The sequence below is a fragment of the Bombus pyrosoma genome, linkage group LG1, assembly GCF_014825855.1.
Source record: "Bombus pyrosoma isolate SC7728 linkage group LG1, ASM1482585v1, whole genome shotgun sequence".
Classification (NCBI taxonomy): Eukaryota; Metazoa; Arthropoda; class Insecta; order Hymenoptera; family Apidae; genus Bombus; species Bombus pyrosoma.
Genome location: NC_057770.1, coordinates 12,184,522 through 12,203,864, shown reverse-complemented (window position 1 = coordinate 12,203,864; position 19,343 = coordinate 12,184,522). Strand labels below are relative to the sequence as shown.

The 19,343-nt window shown below is 32.6% G+C and overlaps 1 protein-coding gene across 1 annotated transcript; it reads left to right on the top strand.

The window, feature by feature from the left end:
- The first annotated feature begins 397 nt into the window (after positions 1-397).
- LOC122568724 (prostaglandin E2 receptor EP3 subtype) lies at positions 398-19,019 on the top strand. Its single transcript, XM_043728812.1, has 6 exons — positions 398-1,743; positions 2,830-3,069; positions 12,013-12,187; positions 12,730-12,968; positions 15,358-15,586; positions 17,551-19,019. The coding sequence occupies exons 1-6, from the start codon at positions 1,492-1,494 to the stop codon at positions 17,661-17,663; spliced, it is 1,248 nt and encodes a 415-aa protein (XP_043584747.1). The 5' UTR covers positions 398-1,491; the 3' UTR covers positions 17,664-19,019.
- Positions 19,020-19,343: the final 324 nt, after the last annotated feature.

The window sequence follows — 19,343 nt, the reverse complement described above, 5'->3', positions numbered from 1 at the left end:
TCAGTGTAGTAGCATATTTTCGTCATGGACACAATTATTTGATACTATTATGTGTATTTGGTATTGTTATAATATTTTATATATGACAACACAGTAAAGATTACAATTTAAAGCATACTATTCTACAATATTCTCATTTATATACATGTAATTTCTACAAAAATGTTGCGTTCCCTTATCTCGAATTAAAATTTGTACGAATCCACTTCAAACTCATCCAAATCGAAATTTTCAACGATAAAGAAGTCGTTAAATTCCTAAGCAAGAGCGTCCCTAAGTTATGGCGCCAAACAGACGCCGACTTTAAAATACGGCGCAGGCGCACTAGCAGGAGGCCTATCGATTGTAAACAAAACTCGAGGCGACCGCGTGGTTTGGATCAGTGTGGCGACGACTCTCGCGATCGAAGGAGGTAATGGAAGTGTGTTTTTCCTCTTCCACATCTTTAAGTTCGATTAGAGGTTCGCATCGTTAATTCTTTACTAATATCTTCTAAAGAAGAAACAGAGAAGAACGTATCGAGCTATCGACAGAGTCGGCGATTTCACTTAGCAATTCGGTGATCGAGGTTTAAAGGAAATTGAAAACAAATTCCATCGACAGTCGATCGAATTGGCCTACTTCAGATATGCAGTTAGTAAGATACAAGTTAAATATATATAGATTCGTGTAATTGCCTTCTTACCACTCAACGAATGGCGAAGAATACTCTAACAAGCGAGTTTAAGAGGCGTCTTTGAAGTTCCACTCTGCTCTTTAATTTTCCTCACTGGTAAACGTCTTTGATGTTACTTTCGATCTAAAGAGCGCACAAGAGGATAACTGGCCTACACGCAGCAACAGGTTTCACAGAGATTTATTTCGGTTCTATGCTGTTCGATCGATGAATCCGAGCAGTTGGACCGTTGCACTGGCTGTAGCTCGCAGCATATGTAGCCTGACTTGAATAAGGGCCCCTGATAGGACTGCAGGTAGTCTTACAAAAGGGTCCAAATACAACGTTGTCACATTTCATAAGAAAGTCAAGGCGGTGGCCTGCGTAACAGCAACAGCGCCCGTTGAAGAGTAAGATACGATAATACAGTACCAAAGGTACATGATAACTGCAGCGATACAAATAGTGAAGATCAACAAGCCGATTTAAGAAATTGTCGTCATGAAATAATGCTTTAGCGGGAAAAATTTCAACCGTTTTTTTCTTCGACATAGTTCCTATTTACATAGAGGAAAGGAGAAGATAGGCACGAGCCGAGAAAATAGACGATTACTCGAGATCAACGATTGTGGAACGGAGTGAACGATCCATATAAACAATGAGGCGGTCTCTGAATCGTTCCATCATCGTTCATATTGTCGAGACTTCCACTTGAAGTTACCCGCCAAGCGATTCAGATACGGACATTGCCTGCTTGCGAGTTTGATACGATATATTACGTGGAATATCGATTGACGCTACTTACGAACCGTAAAAAAGAAAGAGAGTCGTAAAAAATGTCGCTCACCTCGACAGAGGTTTGGAACGAAACCTTGTCAATAATGAATTCAACACTGAACTCGACGCTGAACACGACGCTGAATTCGACGCTGAATTCGACACTGAATTCGACCCTAATATCCAACGTTGTTTTGAATCCATCAAAAAGACACGTGACTTTCGCCTCTCAGGTGGTACTCACCCTTGTATATATTACTGGCGTAATTGGCAATGTGTCTGCTCTAGTCATACTTTTTCATCGAGATAAGGTAATAATACTTCCATTGCATATATTCTACGATTAATCGATAATCGAGATCGAACTTCTAAGATCTTTAATTTGATTAATAATATTGAAATTTTATTATACATGTATCTATCGATATATATTATAACTTCTTTTAATACGATAATTATTGAAGATAATTAGTATTATAAGACTTTAATATTAGTAACGTTGGAATGATATTATATTTGTATTTATTGGTAATATTTTATATTGAATGCTAACAACAGAGAAAGAAACTAATTGTGTCTTGTAAATTACTGTCACAAAGTATCTATTTAAATGCTTCTAAGAAATATGATTGATAGTAATCCCGGGAGATACTGTTATTTGTGAAGCAATAGTTATTCACAAATAACAGTATCTCTATTAACAGTGGTTGTATCCCTAAACAAATATTTCGATGCGGGTTTAAATGCTAATGAGTAATAGATATCGCGCCCTTGATTCGAAAATACGTAGCTTGGAAACATTGGTTCTCTGGATGTCTAAAAAAACTGTCTTTAAACACATTATCTTATTGATCAAAATTATCAGTGCAAAAAAAAATATTCATAAAATAGGATCATATAACATTTTTGTCGTTTCTAGTTTATAATCCTAAGGAACGTTTTCATAATGATATCTCGGGAACACATTTTACGAGTTATTCAGTGGAAGATTACTTTTGTAGCAAGGGTGTGATATATCTCATTGAACGTAATAGAGAAAGTTGATGTATGTATGCCGAATATATGAGAGAGAAACTCTTTGTATAATACACTTTATCTCATTCAATACTACCGACCAACATAAGCAGTGACAAAATATGTTTACTTTTTAATAATAAAGTGTATAGTACATAGTCTACTTGTACATAGAGTTACAATCTAAAAAGGATATATTAATAATAGATAAAATTAAAATTCAATAATAAAATTAATAATGTACAGATTGTAATTCAAAAAAGAAGAGTCTAATATGTCAAACAGTACAAACAGTAGGATAAATTATAGAAATTCTCAAAATAATCTAAGTATATTCAGTAATTTAAGCCGATTGGTATATAAATTGAAATAAATTGTTTCAGAGGAGAAACCGAAAACATTTGGTGATGCTGCGTTGTTTGGCCATCAATGACCTGGTCGCATTGTTAGGGATGATGGTGCAAATGTACATCACGATCTATGTAGGCAGTGTGATGTCTACCAGGGGATTCTGTTCCCTTCGGGTGGTATGGAGGCTCTTCGGTTTATTCAGTGGTTGCGTCGCCATCGTAATGGCAGCTGAGAGGTGGCTAGCCTTGACCAGACCTTTCGTTTATCAGAGGGTAAGTCAAGATCCTTGATAAACCTTTTTAAACGACCAACTAGCATTGACTTTGGTATTGACAGGAGCTTATCGTTGGATTTTTCCTTCATCTTACATTTACTTTCACATCGTTAGATCCTATCTAACACTTGCAGGCTACTTGAAGCTGTATATCTCCAGTTACATAACTTAAATCGAGTATTCAAAACATCATTGAAAAATAATATACACGTATATCATAGAAAGTTGAATAAATTTTTGGACCGAAAATGTTTCTCTTTTTCTTAATTAGTCACTCATATTCACGATCGCTTGTTCTCGCATCGAACGTGATCGGGAAAGCGGCGCCAAGATTTTCTCGCAAGGATATCCTGACGATGAAAGAAAAATACAAAAGTTTTGACATTCAAATTAAAACTTTGGAAAAACACAGCGTTTCCCTAATTAGTTAATTATTTTTAAAAATCGTTATTGCGTTTTACTATTCTTGCAATTAATTCGATAATTAGAAATTGAAAAACACACAGATATGGTCGAAAAAAAATTAATTTTTAAATTAACTTTTAAATGAATTAATTCATTTTTATTAAATCAATATATTGATATTTAATCCAAATTTGCGCGAAATTTTTTCGATATTCCTTCATGAGGCATTTTCAAGGTTTGTGAAGTATTTTAACAGTAAATAATAGTAATAAGAAGGTTTGGATCAATCTTCTGAATATTAATTGAAAATTATGCAAAATAAAGACGAAATCGATCGAAAATAAAAGCAAGAGTCTAATATCAGAAACACTAGATATTATTCTATTAGGACTAGTTTGAAACTATATACGTTACAGAGATAAAAGGAAGAGTGAAAACACCATAGTAACATAGTCGAAGCAGCTTCATAGGTTTTATCTATACGTGATAAAAGTTACGTTACGTAGAGTGTAGGTAGATGTACATATGGACCTGACCCATTTTTTCAATAGACAACATTGACAGGAATTAATGTGAATATTTATTGAAAATGACAATGCTGTTTAATATTTTATTGATAACATTTGTACCCTGTAAGATATTGTAGGAAAATGTTTGCGCACACTTGTTATTAGGGATTATACAATGCCGAACTTTTTACACTTATCGCTATTAACTAAGGTAGTTTACTTAAATTAGATATTTATTAGACTTGCAATAAGTTAGAAGTAACTGGAAATTGATATTTATTTAACTACAATTACTTCTTTATATCACTTTATTCGCTATACTCTATTTTAAAAACTAACTATATGACCGGAGCGTTAAAACCGGAAGATCATTCATTGGAAATGTTGAATCAGAGAACTTGACACACTGCAGTTCTTTCATCAAAAGTAAACAAGAATTAATATTATCATAAAAAAATATTTAAGAAATGGTATAAAATATCTTTTTACTTGAAGGCGATGATATCATTGGTTTTTTTGCTAGGTATCAATCATTAAAATACATGCTTAAGGAAAATATTCGCATTGAAATTCTTAAGAATCTGAAGATGTACGTACGGTATCAGGGTTGACAGTACACAAATATTAACTCTATCACTTGGATGTAGCCAACGATTCGGTCGAATCAATCTACGGCCATTTAAAACGCAGCGGAAACAATTATTTAAACTGGCTGAGGAACAAGTGTTTCTCTGATGCAGTTGGACTATCAAAATGTATATCCTGTTTCCCTTTAACATTATGTTGTGTAATTCGACAACTGACTAAAGAAGAAGGATTATTTTCGTAAAACAATTTTGTCAAATATAATAGAGAGACATAAATTACTTTCAGATATGAATCAGATATAAATTATTTTTTCTGGTTACTGTTTAAGCGGAATCGTAATATCATTTACGTAGAAAATTATAAGAAATTTGTTGATAATACGTTTGGTACATTTTACTTCGTTTGAAATTATATCTCGAATGATTTTATCACATTTTGCAATTCTTTGATATATATTTTTTCTCAAATTAAAGAAATGTGATTAAGGGGGATCATGGTTCACGGTAGGCGGTCACATTTCCCATGATAATGATAACAAGTGATAGCTTTGGAAAGTTCTTAAGTTGTTTCCGAGAGAAAGAAAGACGTACGTGATCACCAGCACCTAATTATTTCATGTCCCGATTAAAAAAATTTATTTTCATGTTAATATCATGGCTACATTTGGTTTGGGAATGTAACATGTGTGCTTTATCGTCGTTGAATACAATTAAACTTGTTGCGTCGCGTGTCGCGGTGAAAAATTCGTGACCCACATTGTAGCCCAAATATGTCCACGCGTAACGCCTATACTGTTTTCAATCATTGCGTTGTTCATTCGATATTTCATTTCACTAGATTATTTAAATATATTCAATGTCTTCATACACTGTTCGATTTGTGATGTTACTCTTGAATCATTATTGTTAAATTTTATCGTCCTCGATTTAAGTAGTATATTAAGAAATTTCTTTGACACTTCCGCTATTTTTTAAACAATAGTTTTCATCTAAAATTTATTATCGAAGAAAATACTTTTACAAGTTTCGATATTTTATATTGAATTCTTAGTTACTGTAAGATTTTTAAAATAATACAATATAATTTCTATTTATGTTACGTTATATACTACAGATTAAGTAATGAAAGAAAAAGAATTACGAATTCATTCGAATTTCGTACCTCTTGAATTATTTAGCACATATCTCGACTTTTAGTAGGCAGAGATTCACGGTCAGTGAAATTAATGTAAACTACACTTCTGCACTGAATGGTCAGTCACTGGTATCTAAACTTTTTCTTAGGATACGTGTATCCACGCACGTACAGCGGCTGTAAACTTGAAACCATATGATACAGTATCATTTAGTAATATTATAGCTGTAAAATGAATGCTAGGATTATTTTCATAAATTATACATCTTTATCCTTTACTTACCTTATCTCTATTATAGTGCGTACTTTCCTGTGTATTTGTTTATTAGAACATTTATATATTTGCACCATAATTGGAAAAAATTATGATTCAATTATCTTGTAACAATTCATTTAACTCGATACTTGATACGATAAAGGAATTATACGCTACTACATAACATATTCATAATTTACACCAGATATCACATTTTATTAAATACGTGATATCCCAAAATTTTTGAGCCAGAGTTTATTTAGCTACATACGTGTTCAATATTTTCATCAAGCTGACACTAAAAACCACATCCCAATATAGTTACGTTATAGCTGTCAGACTACAATTGAAATAATCTTTATAAATTACAATCGTTTATCGACAATCATTAATATGTTCATCAATATGACCGTTTCTCGGCAGTCATCAATATGTTCCACATTTACGAGCCACAATTAATTTTCATATTGCATCTTGTTTATTAAGCTGGAACTTTGCATTTTTCTATCAATACCGCTGCACTAAAATTTTTCTCTAAAATACCAAAGACTGAAATCAACCGTCTGTATAAAAAAACGTCGTCCACTTTATCATCCATACGCATCATACTTCCGCTTTAATAAAGTAACTTCAAAAATAGGCCACAATCAACTGGTCGATTCAAAGCAGATTGGAAGGAAAACTAGAAAATCCAGTCTTCTTGTTAGCAGTCACTCCGGGCAACTCGTTGAACACGCTATAAATTTAGAACATGATAGATCTCACCTTTGATTGCGGTGGGTAGGTAACTTGAAGAATATAAGAACAGAAGACGAAAAGATGATTATAATGTCGACAAACTGCGGATTGATATCCTCTGAACGCGTGTGGATTGTCATTATCTGTAACAGATTCCTCCCTATCGGTCCAAACATAGTGTCGCAATCTCAACAACACTTTAATGATGGTTTAACGCTAAATTTGATAAAAAATTAGAATTAAAAAATGAAAAATGAAAAAGAAAGAACTGTGACTCTAAGCCGAAATGAATTGGATCAATGATTGGACAGTGCGTAAAATTATCTTTCGATTTTATTCGAAGACTATCTTCGCGGTATTAGCTCGTAAACGTCGTGTTCGCGACGAATATATGAAAAGAGGATATATGAATTGGCAACGAGTGATTCACGATGTGAGAACGCACTTTCGCAAGGAACCCCGGACCAATGTTTCGTTTTTCGCTTCTAATAACCAACGAAAATCACGAGCTAATGATTGAGAAATAGTCTCCACTCTATCGCGTTTCCACGAAATATTTTGGTTACATAAGAGGAAATTCGGAGCTGGTTAAGTGCCTTATGGAACGAATTTTTGAGCCAAGCGTGGTTTGCAACGAAAAAATGAAGATCCCTAGGAGAATCGTGTTTTAGGTCGGCGGAGCTTATGACGCAGTAACTTCTTGTTGGAACGTTTTTTTAGAGATATATTGGGGGCCAATTAATGAAGATAGAGGATAAAAATACTGCTAGCTTCTTGATATTTTAAACTCGTGAAGAAGAGATTGATCTAATCTTGTAGGATTTAGAATTAGTATCTCCAATTTTATTTGCAAATTATGTAGATGTGACGAAAACGTACTTAATCATAGAATTTTATAATTAGACACTCTTTGGATAATAATTAAAAATATTACTTGATTATATATATGTATTTTTCCTTTTTTTTTGATTGGAGGTTTGATTGGAGGGAAAAATTGATTTTCTTAAATTCTCCAGGGTAATATTAAAGCAACTAAAAATTATTGATATTGTTAAGCTCATTTTGTTGTTCAATTATATGTATGTAGGTATGTAGACTGCATTAGCATTATCGTCGTAACCTCATACTCGTATCGTGTTCGATAACCGTAAATGATCGCATGTACAATAGCATATTATTTCACACTAAGTGACTATGTTATAAAAGATGTGATACATTTAATGTTCCCTAATTCGGCTCACCCCGCCCAAAGAAAATCAATGTAACTAATGAAATGGAAATCTATGATGCTATTATCTATAGTTTTTGTCAACTAGAAGAAAACAGGTTTAGCTAAAATTTATTAATGTCATAATAAAATATTATTTTCATAATTTGTCGAGAGACAAAATATTACATATCAAGCTTTTTATTTATCGTTGAACATGTCTGGTGGATAACTTTATCCATGTAATATCGTTTCTTTACTCGTGGATATTTACAGTTATGGTGTGAGAAATTTTCACTTCTGCCGAAATGAAGTGGTCAATTTTAGGCATATTATAAGGATGTCCGGTACACGATTGTGAAAATTAGTTTCCTGTTGTAAAATATATATAGAGAATACTTTCTTATCTTTTTTCTGTTGGCGATATTAAGAAACGAAATATTATCTTACATTCTTTGATTTTATCCGGGAATGATATATCAAGGTAACTAAGTCTGAGAACTCATTAGTTCATTAATGCTTGTAAATTACTATGTTTTGGCTTCTTAACTCCATCGTTTATTTTTAGCTGTTTATCATCTTTTTTTAACTGTATGTTTCAAATGTTGTATTTTAATAAAATTGTACTCTAATAAGCATTATTTTAATAAGGGAGAAAAAAATTTCACCAGTACATAGTTATAATCATTAATATTCACACTTTAGATCTTTCTAGTTGATCAGATTATAGTTTGAACCTAAACTCTCCAAGTATTTTGTACTGTTATTTATTTTATTATTTGGCTATTAATATTTGTGAACGTTACATCAAACAAAGAAGAAATTATTCAATCTTCATCGTCATCCATTTCTCAGACTTAACACTCGTAATACCTCGTAATACCTACCGACCTCCTGATTTTTGCTGCCATGAAACAACGTTTCCTTTGATGTAAAGAGCAGTTATGCGAATTATGTATCGACTACAGCAACTTTCTGTCCATCAAATTTAAGATTTCTAGATCTCTTAAAAGCATCCAATATTATTTTCAAAATGTACGTGTCAAAATTAAAAATGATCTGGTATTTAAAAGGGAAAAGGAAGAATAGAACATATGAATAATTAAATAACGTAAAAAAAGAACTAATATTTTACAAGAAACAAAAATTCTGTAAAAAGCATTATATAGTCAATGCAAAAAGTATTCGTAGAATAATTAATTTCATCAAAAATATTGTAGAATATCGTTCATTAACAAAATTTTAACAAAAAAGAAAAAAAAACGCGCGTATTCTTACAAGTCTGTAAAATAATTTTCATTAAAAAAGGATGGATTATCTATATTCTTCGTGAAAATATTAACAAGTGTCTAAAAAATGGCAAAAATATATGCGTAATAAGTATTTGTACAGTTACAGCTTAATGAGAAAAACTAATAAGACTTACCTAATACATATCCAGGAGCGGAAATTGCTAAGTTTAATTATTTTAATGCTTAGTGGGATTTCCTTCTGATTTTATTACGGCTTGAAGCCGTTGCTGAAACGAAAAAACATTGAAACATTGAATTTATCAAATTGATGAGTAATTTACTTAAAGTATTTTTCCATTCTTCTAAAAGAGTCCTTTTTCAATCATTCTTTGATGAAATATGGTGACTCCGTATTTTTCGTTTCAGGTGGTCATATATATTTTCGATAATATTTATATCCGTGGATTGTGGAGGTGTTTTTAGGCGTTCCGAAATACAAGACTCAGGCTCGCGTATTACTAACATTATATTTTGGGTCGATATTTTGTATCGCGATGAAACTGTCTTTTCAATCCATTTTTTTTCTGCACTTTGATGGAGATTATTTTTTAAATATCTATGTACATTGTATCCTATGAAGCAATAACGACGAATATGTTTTTTACGCTTTTTTTAGATATTTATTAATATTTTTAAAACAGGAATAGGTATCGCATTCCGTTCTTTTTTTTTCGAAAATTATATGAAGACCTACGAATATGCATATATTTTTTATTTGTTAATAAACAATGTGCCATAATAATTTTGTTAAAATTAAGTACTCTATGAATATTTTTTACAGTGACTATGTACAAATAAGTTAGGAGTTGGTCATTTTAAACATTCTGGTAATTTTGATATTGTAATAATACGTTGCGTTGTAAAACAGCGAATTATTTCTCGAAAGGCAATAACAGAAGCAGGAGGTACAATAAAAACGACACGATATCTCAGCAATTATTACAGTTTCCCTTAGCCCCTTTATTTCCTCTACGTACTGAACGCCTCTTGTGAATGGGCTTTCGCTTTTTCCTCTGGGAAGCACTTAGCCACCTCCGCAAAAGTACGATAAAAAGTTGTCGGTGAAGGTTTCATTTCTTCTCCCATTTCTCAAAGAACACGTTTGCAACGACGTTTGAGCGATGATATAGATATGGATGATAGATATTGAATATGATAGGAAGAATATTTTATTCATTATTTCGTTTCTGTGTTCAAAAAAGATGTTTTAATTAAATAATATGATCAAGTACTGTCTAGAGCGATTTATTACATACGGTAACGTGTTTTATGGACTGAATTAATTTTTAATAAAAGTTTTTTTACGAGCTGAAAATAAATTCGATGAAAGCTAGAAAAATTTCAGATTACTAATCATTAATTCTTATGACATTCGTAATATCACAAAATTTTTTATTGTATGATCAAATTTATGTATGAAATAGACTGTAAATTATTTAAATCCGTAATAATAAGTAATCTTAATGTTTCTCTCCTTTTATTTCCATCTTTGCGAATAAGATAGTGTAGAAATTGGACAACCCGTTTAATCAGACAAAATTGAACGCTCAGGTAAACTTACGCAATGAAAAACGGCAACCCTCGAGACCCCAATCTAATTTCAGTAAAAATATGGTACCCTATATAAAATTTGAAGCAAATCATACCTCACGCTATCTCATCGATGTTTTAAATGTTCCACAATTGTATTAGTGATTCCTGTATATTCTGTATATTCAGAATATTACATTTTTTGTGCCAGGTAAAATATTATTTGTGTACTATTTCAAGATTTACTGTCTGCTTTTTTATTTTTATAATGCAAACATATATTATCATGTCAAAACAATTCTATTCTCTTACAGTAATTCAAAAACTTTTGGGAACATAAGTCTCAAAAACATAATGTTCCGCAAATAACAACTAGCACGATAATTTACTTCAACCCTTAAACGCAATATCTGGAAAATACAGAATTTCATTCTGCAAACAGTGAGTCCTACTTTGTTTAAATTTTAAGAGTCCATCTTCGAGAATTGTCTAGTTGATGACGAAGAAACTTTTAACCCCATGTAAACAATGATATATAGTGATTCCCTTTTCGCATTTTTCCTGTGCCCAAGACATCTAAAATAAGATCTAAGATCGTCAACAACCCTAGTGGTATAGTGACGTAGATCAAGAGTTCACCTATTTTAAGCCGAATGTTGTCTAAAAGAAAAACAACATCTACATTATATTTGGTTTCCGTTCATAAGATTCCTCGTGTTGTCTGGGAACGTTGAAGCTCATTTACAAAATAGCGATGGCTCTTTCTCTTTCAACGCTATTCTATTTACCAATTGCTCGTTGTTACAATCGGTCCATTAGAATAGAATCGATATTCTTCGTTTGTTTTCTGCCACGCGTCATTTATCGAAGTTCATTGACTTTGCCTCATTGAGCAATGATCGATGCGATCATACGTGTCGAAGAAGGACATGTGGTTGTGAATGTAAGCAAAAAGAAACTGATACTAAACTCTGTTTTCACATTGTGCACTTGTTTTTTTATGGAAAAGTTGGTATAGCATATGCTGATAAGGGATGGAAATACTATTTTTTACTCAGAACTCTGGAGTCAGTTAACAGTGCTTTGAATATAGCAAATTCATAATATAACATAGGATAAATTACTGCTAGAATTAATTTTGAAAAATTCAATTTTTTGGGATTGTAAAATTCTTGTACGAATAATAATATATAATAATGAATAATACATAATCGATAATGAATAATAAAATTTCCTGCTTCTTGTACTACTAAATCTGTGACACGTATATGTTTTCTGACAGGTGACATACCCAGCAATTGTACGTTGCATGCTAGTGCTCTGGTTAATCGCCCTGGCGTTGACAAGCATGCCAGTTATGGGTTTTGGCGTGTATTACAAAGGCGAACGATGTATTCGATACAGAGAAGCCACCGATCCAGCTGATATCGCCTACGCGTATGTTTGGTTCGTTTTCGGTAAGTACGAGGTATCGTCGAGATTAATAAATCCTTAAATATGTTTCGATTACTATATAATAATTTGATGTGGTGAAATCTTGATAATCCGAATCGTTTTTTATTGGACCCTTCATTCTTTTAATGAAAGGAAAATAAAATGGAACGATTGACGTGTATCTAAAGCGACTTGTGTATTTGTTTATTCCTTTCTTGTTATTTTATATGAATTAGTACAAAGTAACAGTGTTACCATAACTCTAAACAACAAAACGATACATTTTGATAATTCCTATTTTAAATTCGATCCATATCGTTAAGCGATCACTGCAGTTTGTGATCTTTGTCACATTGACACAGCCTCGATTGAAAATTGAATAAAATGTGCTGTAACGCAAATATGATTAACAAAAATGATTTTACAAAAATTGTCATTCACAATTTCTTGAAACTTTTGCACAGTTGACTGCTCTATAATTGTATTATGCGAAAAGGAAGTAATTTCCATATCAAATGTATATTTGCATATTGTGAAGATCTTAATTGCTCTTTTTAAACGGCAGGTACGGGTCTCTGCCTATCGATAGTTTGGTGCAATTTGGCGGTTTCTAGAGCGCTTAGCAGGCTAAATAACAAAACTGGACTGCTCCGACGAGTGACGAGATCTTCTTCAAGAGCGAAACCACTTTTGTCAGCGTCAGGACCAACGCCAGAAATCGTCACTACCGCGGAGGAAAGGGCATTCGCAAGATTGATGGCCGTACTATCAATATCGTTTGTTGTCTGTTGGATGCCACAAATGGTAAGCAATCGATCGTGGAAGCAATTGATTAAATTAATTCGTTCACGCCGGAACACCCTCGACAATTAAATGACTCTTGCTGTTGTTTTTGGCAAGCTAATTAAAATTCGGAGAAGTCGTAACTTCCAGTCCTTCCGCTTTCGAACATCTTTGGATAAAGACGTGTCTTTAGATACTTAATTACATTAGGTAGCATCTAGATTTGTCTATCAGGAAAATATCTTTAATTACATTCTTTATTTTGTCTTGCTACAATTTATTTCCTAACAAAGGATTTAAATTGTTGGATAAATTGAAACTGGGGAGATTAAAAGAATAGTGTTTTATCATTTTATATTTTGCATCGTTAATCTTCTCATTGATTTTAAAGTTTGTTAAATTGCACAATTTTCTTGTAAATTGTAAATTTTTGTGTAATATTAAAAAATGTAGAAATATCAAGGAACCAGCAAGTGACAATATCGATTCATCTGTGTTATCATGGATTATAATTTTATGTTCCCTCTAATACAACGCTGACAATTAAATCGTAATTAATTCATATCTATTTGTATTGTATTTGCTCATCTTGCTGTCATCTTAATTCGCCATAATGATACACTTCGTCAACGGATTGCGAGAAGGAAGTCTCTATGACAGAAGAGCTTCCGGTTACTCTCTTTTATGAAGGCAATGGTGTTTACGTGACGCGGTTTTCGAAGATTCTTTTGACGATAGTATTTGCTCCAACACCGACAAAACATCGATAAAATTTGCCATCGTATCTGCCGTGACGAGACTTACTAAGTGAAACAACATTTTCCATTCTACACCATGTACCTTTCGTAGAGTATCCATCTAACAATTAATAATGATGTACTAGACGATATTTGATTCAATTCCGATATTAATGTAGTTGATATAACATTAATCGATGTTTAATTATATTGACGTAGTTGAATAAACTGAAAAAGGCTAGTTCAATCAAAAAGTATGTACTAAACATATTTTTTATTGTCTTCTTTTTACAACGAAAATATTCCTTAACTGCCAATAACAATGGCTTGTGGCAAACGGTCTTTACCGTTTGATGCTCATCGCTTATAGCATCAGTAGCAGTTAAAGAGTTAGGATATTTATATAATTATATATTTTCTCTTAACTTTGATCTTGAAATAATGAATGAAGCCTGTCAAATCCAGTACGTCAAAGGAGGCATTGGACAGTGAAGTTAGGATTTTTATTCAAAGATCCACAATATTTCAATATATACGTATTATGGCGTCGAAAAGCGGACATAGATGAACATAGGTTCATTGATTCATAAATCCGGATAGGAAATTTCATGTTATTCCAGAGGAATTGCCATTGCCCGAAGCTTTCGCATTCCTGAATTTTTAATCCAATGTAATCAGAATGTATCCTGCCGACAAGAATACAATCGCCTCGAACAATGCACTCAGTGTGGTACGGTGATTGCATACTCACGAGCATTCCGCATTTCCATCTCCTTATCCGCTCAGCATCTTATTCAACGAACGTTGTTTTCCTCACAAAACGTGTAACGTTCCCTGAAGTCCAGTCAACCACTCGAATCTCACGTTTAAAGCTTGCACTTGAACTTCCCACAAAATTATTCATTTTCTCGTTTCTGAAGCTGTTTCCAAGGATGATGGAAATAATGTAACGATTTGCTCGAGCAAAATTGCAAACGTGACGCATTTCCGCTGCCTGTGACGAAGGTTAAACACGAGGATTTAGTTTGGAATATCGTCACGTACGATCGATCGCGACGCTCGCAAACGATCGATCTTTGTAACACGTTAATGTTCGCTTTGTAAACGAAACCGGATGTTGGAGAGATTTTTGACGAGGAAAATTTTCCACAACGTCTGTCGTCGATAACCATGTATTTCTGTCATTGACCCTAGAGGCGTGCGTTCATACTGATTCTATGGTGACCGTGATACTTTTCATTCTACGCCGCTTTCAGCCAACGTACCTCAATATATAATTATACTTTCCTAATGGTGATCATTGTGTTTCATAGTTTTGAAACTTTGTGAAGTCGCCGTTCTGAGTTAGAGTTGATTTGAGCTAAATTAAAAATCGTAGAGTTTCTGTAAACCATATATCTCGATCTTTCAGCGCAGTTGAACTACTGTTAGTAATATTGTATGAAATAAAAGTTAGCAGTATTAATAAATTCTCTTGTATTAAAACAAGTGCCTCTTACAAATTGTAAATTAATTGTCCGTCGTACTTGATATTTTCAGGTTGTACGCAACAATATTTATACACGCTTATTAAAATCGTAGATTAATTACTTTTTTCTTTTATATTAATCTCAATTATTAAGTTTCATAGGTTGTTTTTACTTTACTATGACATTACTGTTTTGTTTCGATAGATTTCCATCCCATTGGCACAGTTCGCAATGCAATTACCTCAGAAGGCGCTATTCGCGCGAAAACTGATTCGTATGTTTCACCTGGCGGCCGATGTCCTTCTTTGTATTCACTTCACCCTGGATCCGTACATCTACGTACTATTGAGAATGCCACGGCCACGATTCCGCCTTCTGAAACCCCTTTGCAAGATCTGTTGGCCAGTAAGAAGCCGGTCGAGTTCGTTCAATGGTGAGTCTCATCAATTCGAAACGGAAATTACGTGTTTAGAGGAGGTGGGAACAATTAGTCACGCAAGTGGGACCCGATAGTATAGAAATTTGATGTATATTGCGCAATATCTACTTCGAATATTTGATATGAAGGCCACAGGTGAAAAACATGATAAGTCACATTTTCTGTCTTTTTAAAAAAACGAAAAACGAAAAATTTTTCAAAAATTCAATACGTTGTCTACTCCACATCAAAACTATTTCTCCATTTGAGTTTGGGATTAAATATATGTTTTTGTTACCTTCTTAAACTCGTAACAAATATTAATACCATTAATTATGCAGTTTATTATTAATTAAGTCAAATTAACATAACTAAACTAATATTATTCTTTTCTTTTATCAGATTATGTTCCTCTTTAACTATGTTATATATTGTATACAACTTTTCAGTCACCAACTGACACAGAATTTAGAACGTTAACAAAAATTGACTTGTCATGTTTTTTTTGTGTGGATTTCAATATTCAATATTGTACATTAACATTTAATAATAATATAATATTTAATAACATTAATAATATTATCTTAAAAATAATATTTAATAATACTCTGTTAATAAGAAGTACTATCTTAAGACATTTTTTATGATTAAATAAACGTAAGATATCTCCCGTCGCAATTGCGTGACTTATTTTACACTGTATAATTGAACCTTTCCAATTAACCACTGTTTTACTTTGAATCGTTTGAACGACTAAAGAACAAAGGGTAATTGGTCTATGTACTTTTGGTTTTCAACGTGTCATTTAACATGAATATCGTGAGTTTGTCTATCGGAAAATAGCCTACCTAAAGGTCTACCTAACCATTATACGGTTTCTTCATGGTATGCATAACGAGAAGTTAGAAGGCCGATAAAGAAGACCCTCAGGGGACGATGATCTTTTGGTTGCCTCGCAACAAATAGGGGACTTTCACACGAGCTGCAAATTGATATTGAATCGATTCTTAGTGACGATTTGGACAAGCAAATTAGTACTTACCGAAACATGTTTGAGTCTCCACTTAACATGTCCTTATCATTTCCTAATCAATGTACTTTGTTATAACTTATACTATAATCTCCTAATCAATATAATCGGTTGATCTTCTAATCAATGTACTCTATTATAATAATATATTCTATCGTCTTCTCATTTAATCTGGCCTAGCGTTCATAGTTCACTGTAATTATTGCACGCCGCTTGTCAAAAGAAATTTTCAATCAAACACAGTAACTATTTTATTTTGGAGGTACAAAGTATAAACCTAATTAAAATATGTTAAAATCGTTAAACCACATGGGATAGGGGATTTTAGTTTTTAAGTTTTTGAAGTATGCATTATCGCTTAAAATTTACAAGTTTGGGATCACTTCATAGTTCACGCACAAAAAAAAAGAATAAGAAATTAAAAAAAATTAATTCACTATTTGTTATTCTTGGTAGATTTATAGGAAGCACCTTCTATTATCTTTTATCTCTGTAGTATATCTTTGTGTCATCTCATTGCATTTTTATTTAATTCATACACATGACACAACTTGTCGAAACATTTGGAAAATAGATACAACCTAATAATCATAGCCTTCTTCTTCATGATCTTTCCACTGTAGTTCTATATATATATATTTTTTTTTAATATACAGGTGGCCCCGTAACTAGTAGTACAACCAGAAAGTATATGATTTTACGCAAAAAAATAAACGAACATAAAACAGTATAAAATTTTATAGAAAACATAGAAACCCAAATATTTCTTCATATCGAATAAGTGATCCCAACCTTTTAAGCGATAGCATAATTATCTGCATAGTTTAACAATCAGTTTTCTCATTAACATAGCTGATGAAGAACTTTTGGCAGAAATAGTATTCTCCTATCAGCTTAGGCTGATGTTGATGATCCATACGATTGAAATGGAATCTCTAACATCTGACAGGTACCACAGACCACCAGAGCAGCAGTGGTGATCCGTCGAACCCGATCACCGAGGCACCCTCCATGCCCGTCAGCGAGGAACACGATCCTCATTTAGTGGCGGTGCCGATCTGAGATAGGCTTCGGCGAATGATCTTCCTCAAACGGCTCAATAGTCACGATGTTAGGCAGGCTTGAGCTGCACGCTCTTCGAGAACGTTAGAAGATCTTCGCTTGGTATATACACGAGTAACCGCGCTACGAACTTTCATCGAATAACTGGCGAATCCATTGCTCTGAACTGGAATCGATATCGAGCGAAATCACGAAAAAATTCGATGTTACGAAATTACGATCATTGTGTTGGCAATTAGGAGAATATTTAAAATAGTTTCGATTATTAACTAAAATATCTTAACGAATAATATCTCATCAAACGCCTGGCAAACCTATTACCTTCAGTTGACATCGATATCGATCGAAATATCGAAATTACAAAGAAATTGTACGATTTTTATTTTGCTTAACAGGATATTTAAAACAAAGGAAAGTTTGAGTATGAAACTATTTTCGTTTGAGAAATCATCAAGATCATGAGAATGAGTAACTGAGGAATAAATCAGATGAATTGAGATTGATACCTCGCTCATTTTTCGTGTACAATTTGCACATTTTCAATGTTCATACATTTTCTGTACAGTTTTGGTGTTATTGTACATGGTACATTTTACGGATAATTTTAATCGTTGTAATTTTGGATATTTTAATATTCTGATTACCTAATTAATTGTTTAACTGTTTTGTAAAAAAGGTATCGCGCTTTATATATCAAGGGAATTTAATAGGACTACACGAAAATATGACAGATGTTGATATTCTTATTTTCTGTTTTATTTTTATTTTTATTTTTTTTTTCTTTATATATATTGTTGAATTTTATTAGAGAAGTGAGTAAACGGCATTCCAAAAAATTATTATGGCACATGGTGCGTGTATCGTATTAATGGATGTACATTATATGTATATTAAAATAAAGCTTCAAAATATTATAAAATACCCGGAAAAATATGCAAGACTCTACTCGTTTGCAGTCTGCAAGTGAGAGTGAGTGTTGTTTGTTCGGTGTACTTTTTTAAACCGGGTATTTTGCGAGAAATGTAAAAATTCGCTTCAAATTGTCTTTAAAGAGAAAAATATACATATAAGATAATATATAATAACAAGAAGTGTAGTTAAGTGTATCAAGAACTATATTCTAAGTAAGTATAATAAAGTAAGTAAACAAGAAATGATCGCAATGCAAATTTCGACATATGCTTCTGGTATAGTTGCGTAAATATATGTCTAGTCAATAAATTAATGCAAGTGTGCAGTAGTTACAAAATGAATGCAATGAACCGACAATTTACCAAAGCATTAAATACAAAGCGGATTTTCATCATACAATGTACTTCCTTATAAAATTTAAATAGAACTTGAGAGAGAAATGTATATATCTTTCTTTTCTTCAAGATATGACACTGATGGAAATACTTATCACATATAAATAAGTTAATCAGTAGTCTCGTGCTTTATACTTAACAAACAATAAGTTGGTACTTCATTAGAGGAAGTCGATGTAACTTACAGCGATAAATACATTATCATCTTCTTCTATTGTATCAATATAATTATATTAATACATTTTAATTACTTCTTTTTTGTAATAAATTTGTTTAACAAATTTGTTTTTTTGTGAACTTTGTGTTAGTATAAATACTCAGCATTAATTCTCAGAGATCAATTTAGACATCTGGAAACGGTTTTTTGTGTTTC

Excerpts from the sequence above, each read along its gene's own strand:
- LOC122568724 (XM_043728812.1), top strand. The coding sequence starts at position 1,492 with ATGTCGCTCACCTCGACAGAGGTTTGGAACGAAACCTTGTCAATAATG. Across the intron at positions 12,969-15,357 it reads TCTGTTGGATGCCACAAATG|ATTTCCATCCCATTGGCACA; the intron begins GTAAGCAATCGA and ends TTGTTTCGATAG. Across the intron at positions 15,587-17,550 it reads CCGGTCGAGTTCGTTCAATG|GTACCACAGACCACCAGAGC; the intron begins GTGAGTCTCATC and ends AACATCTGACAG.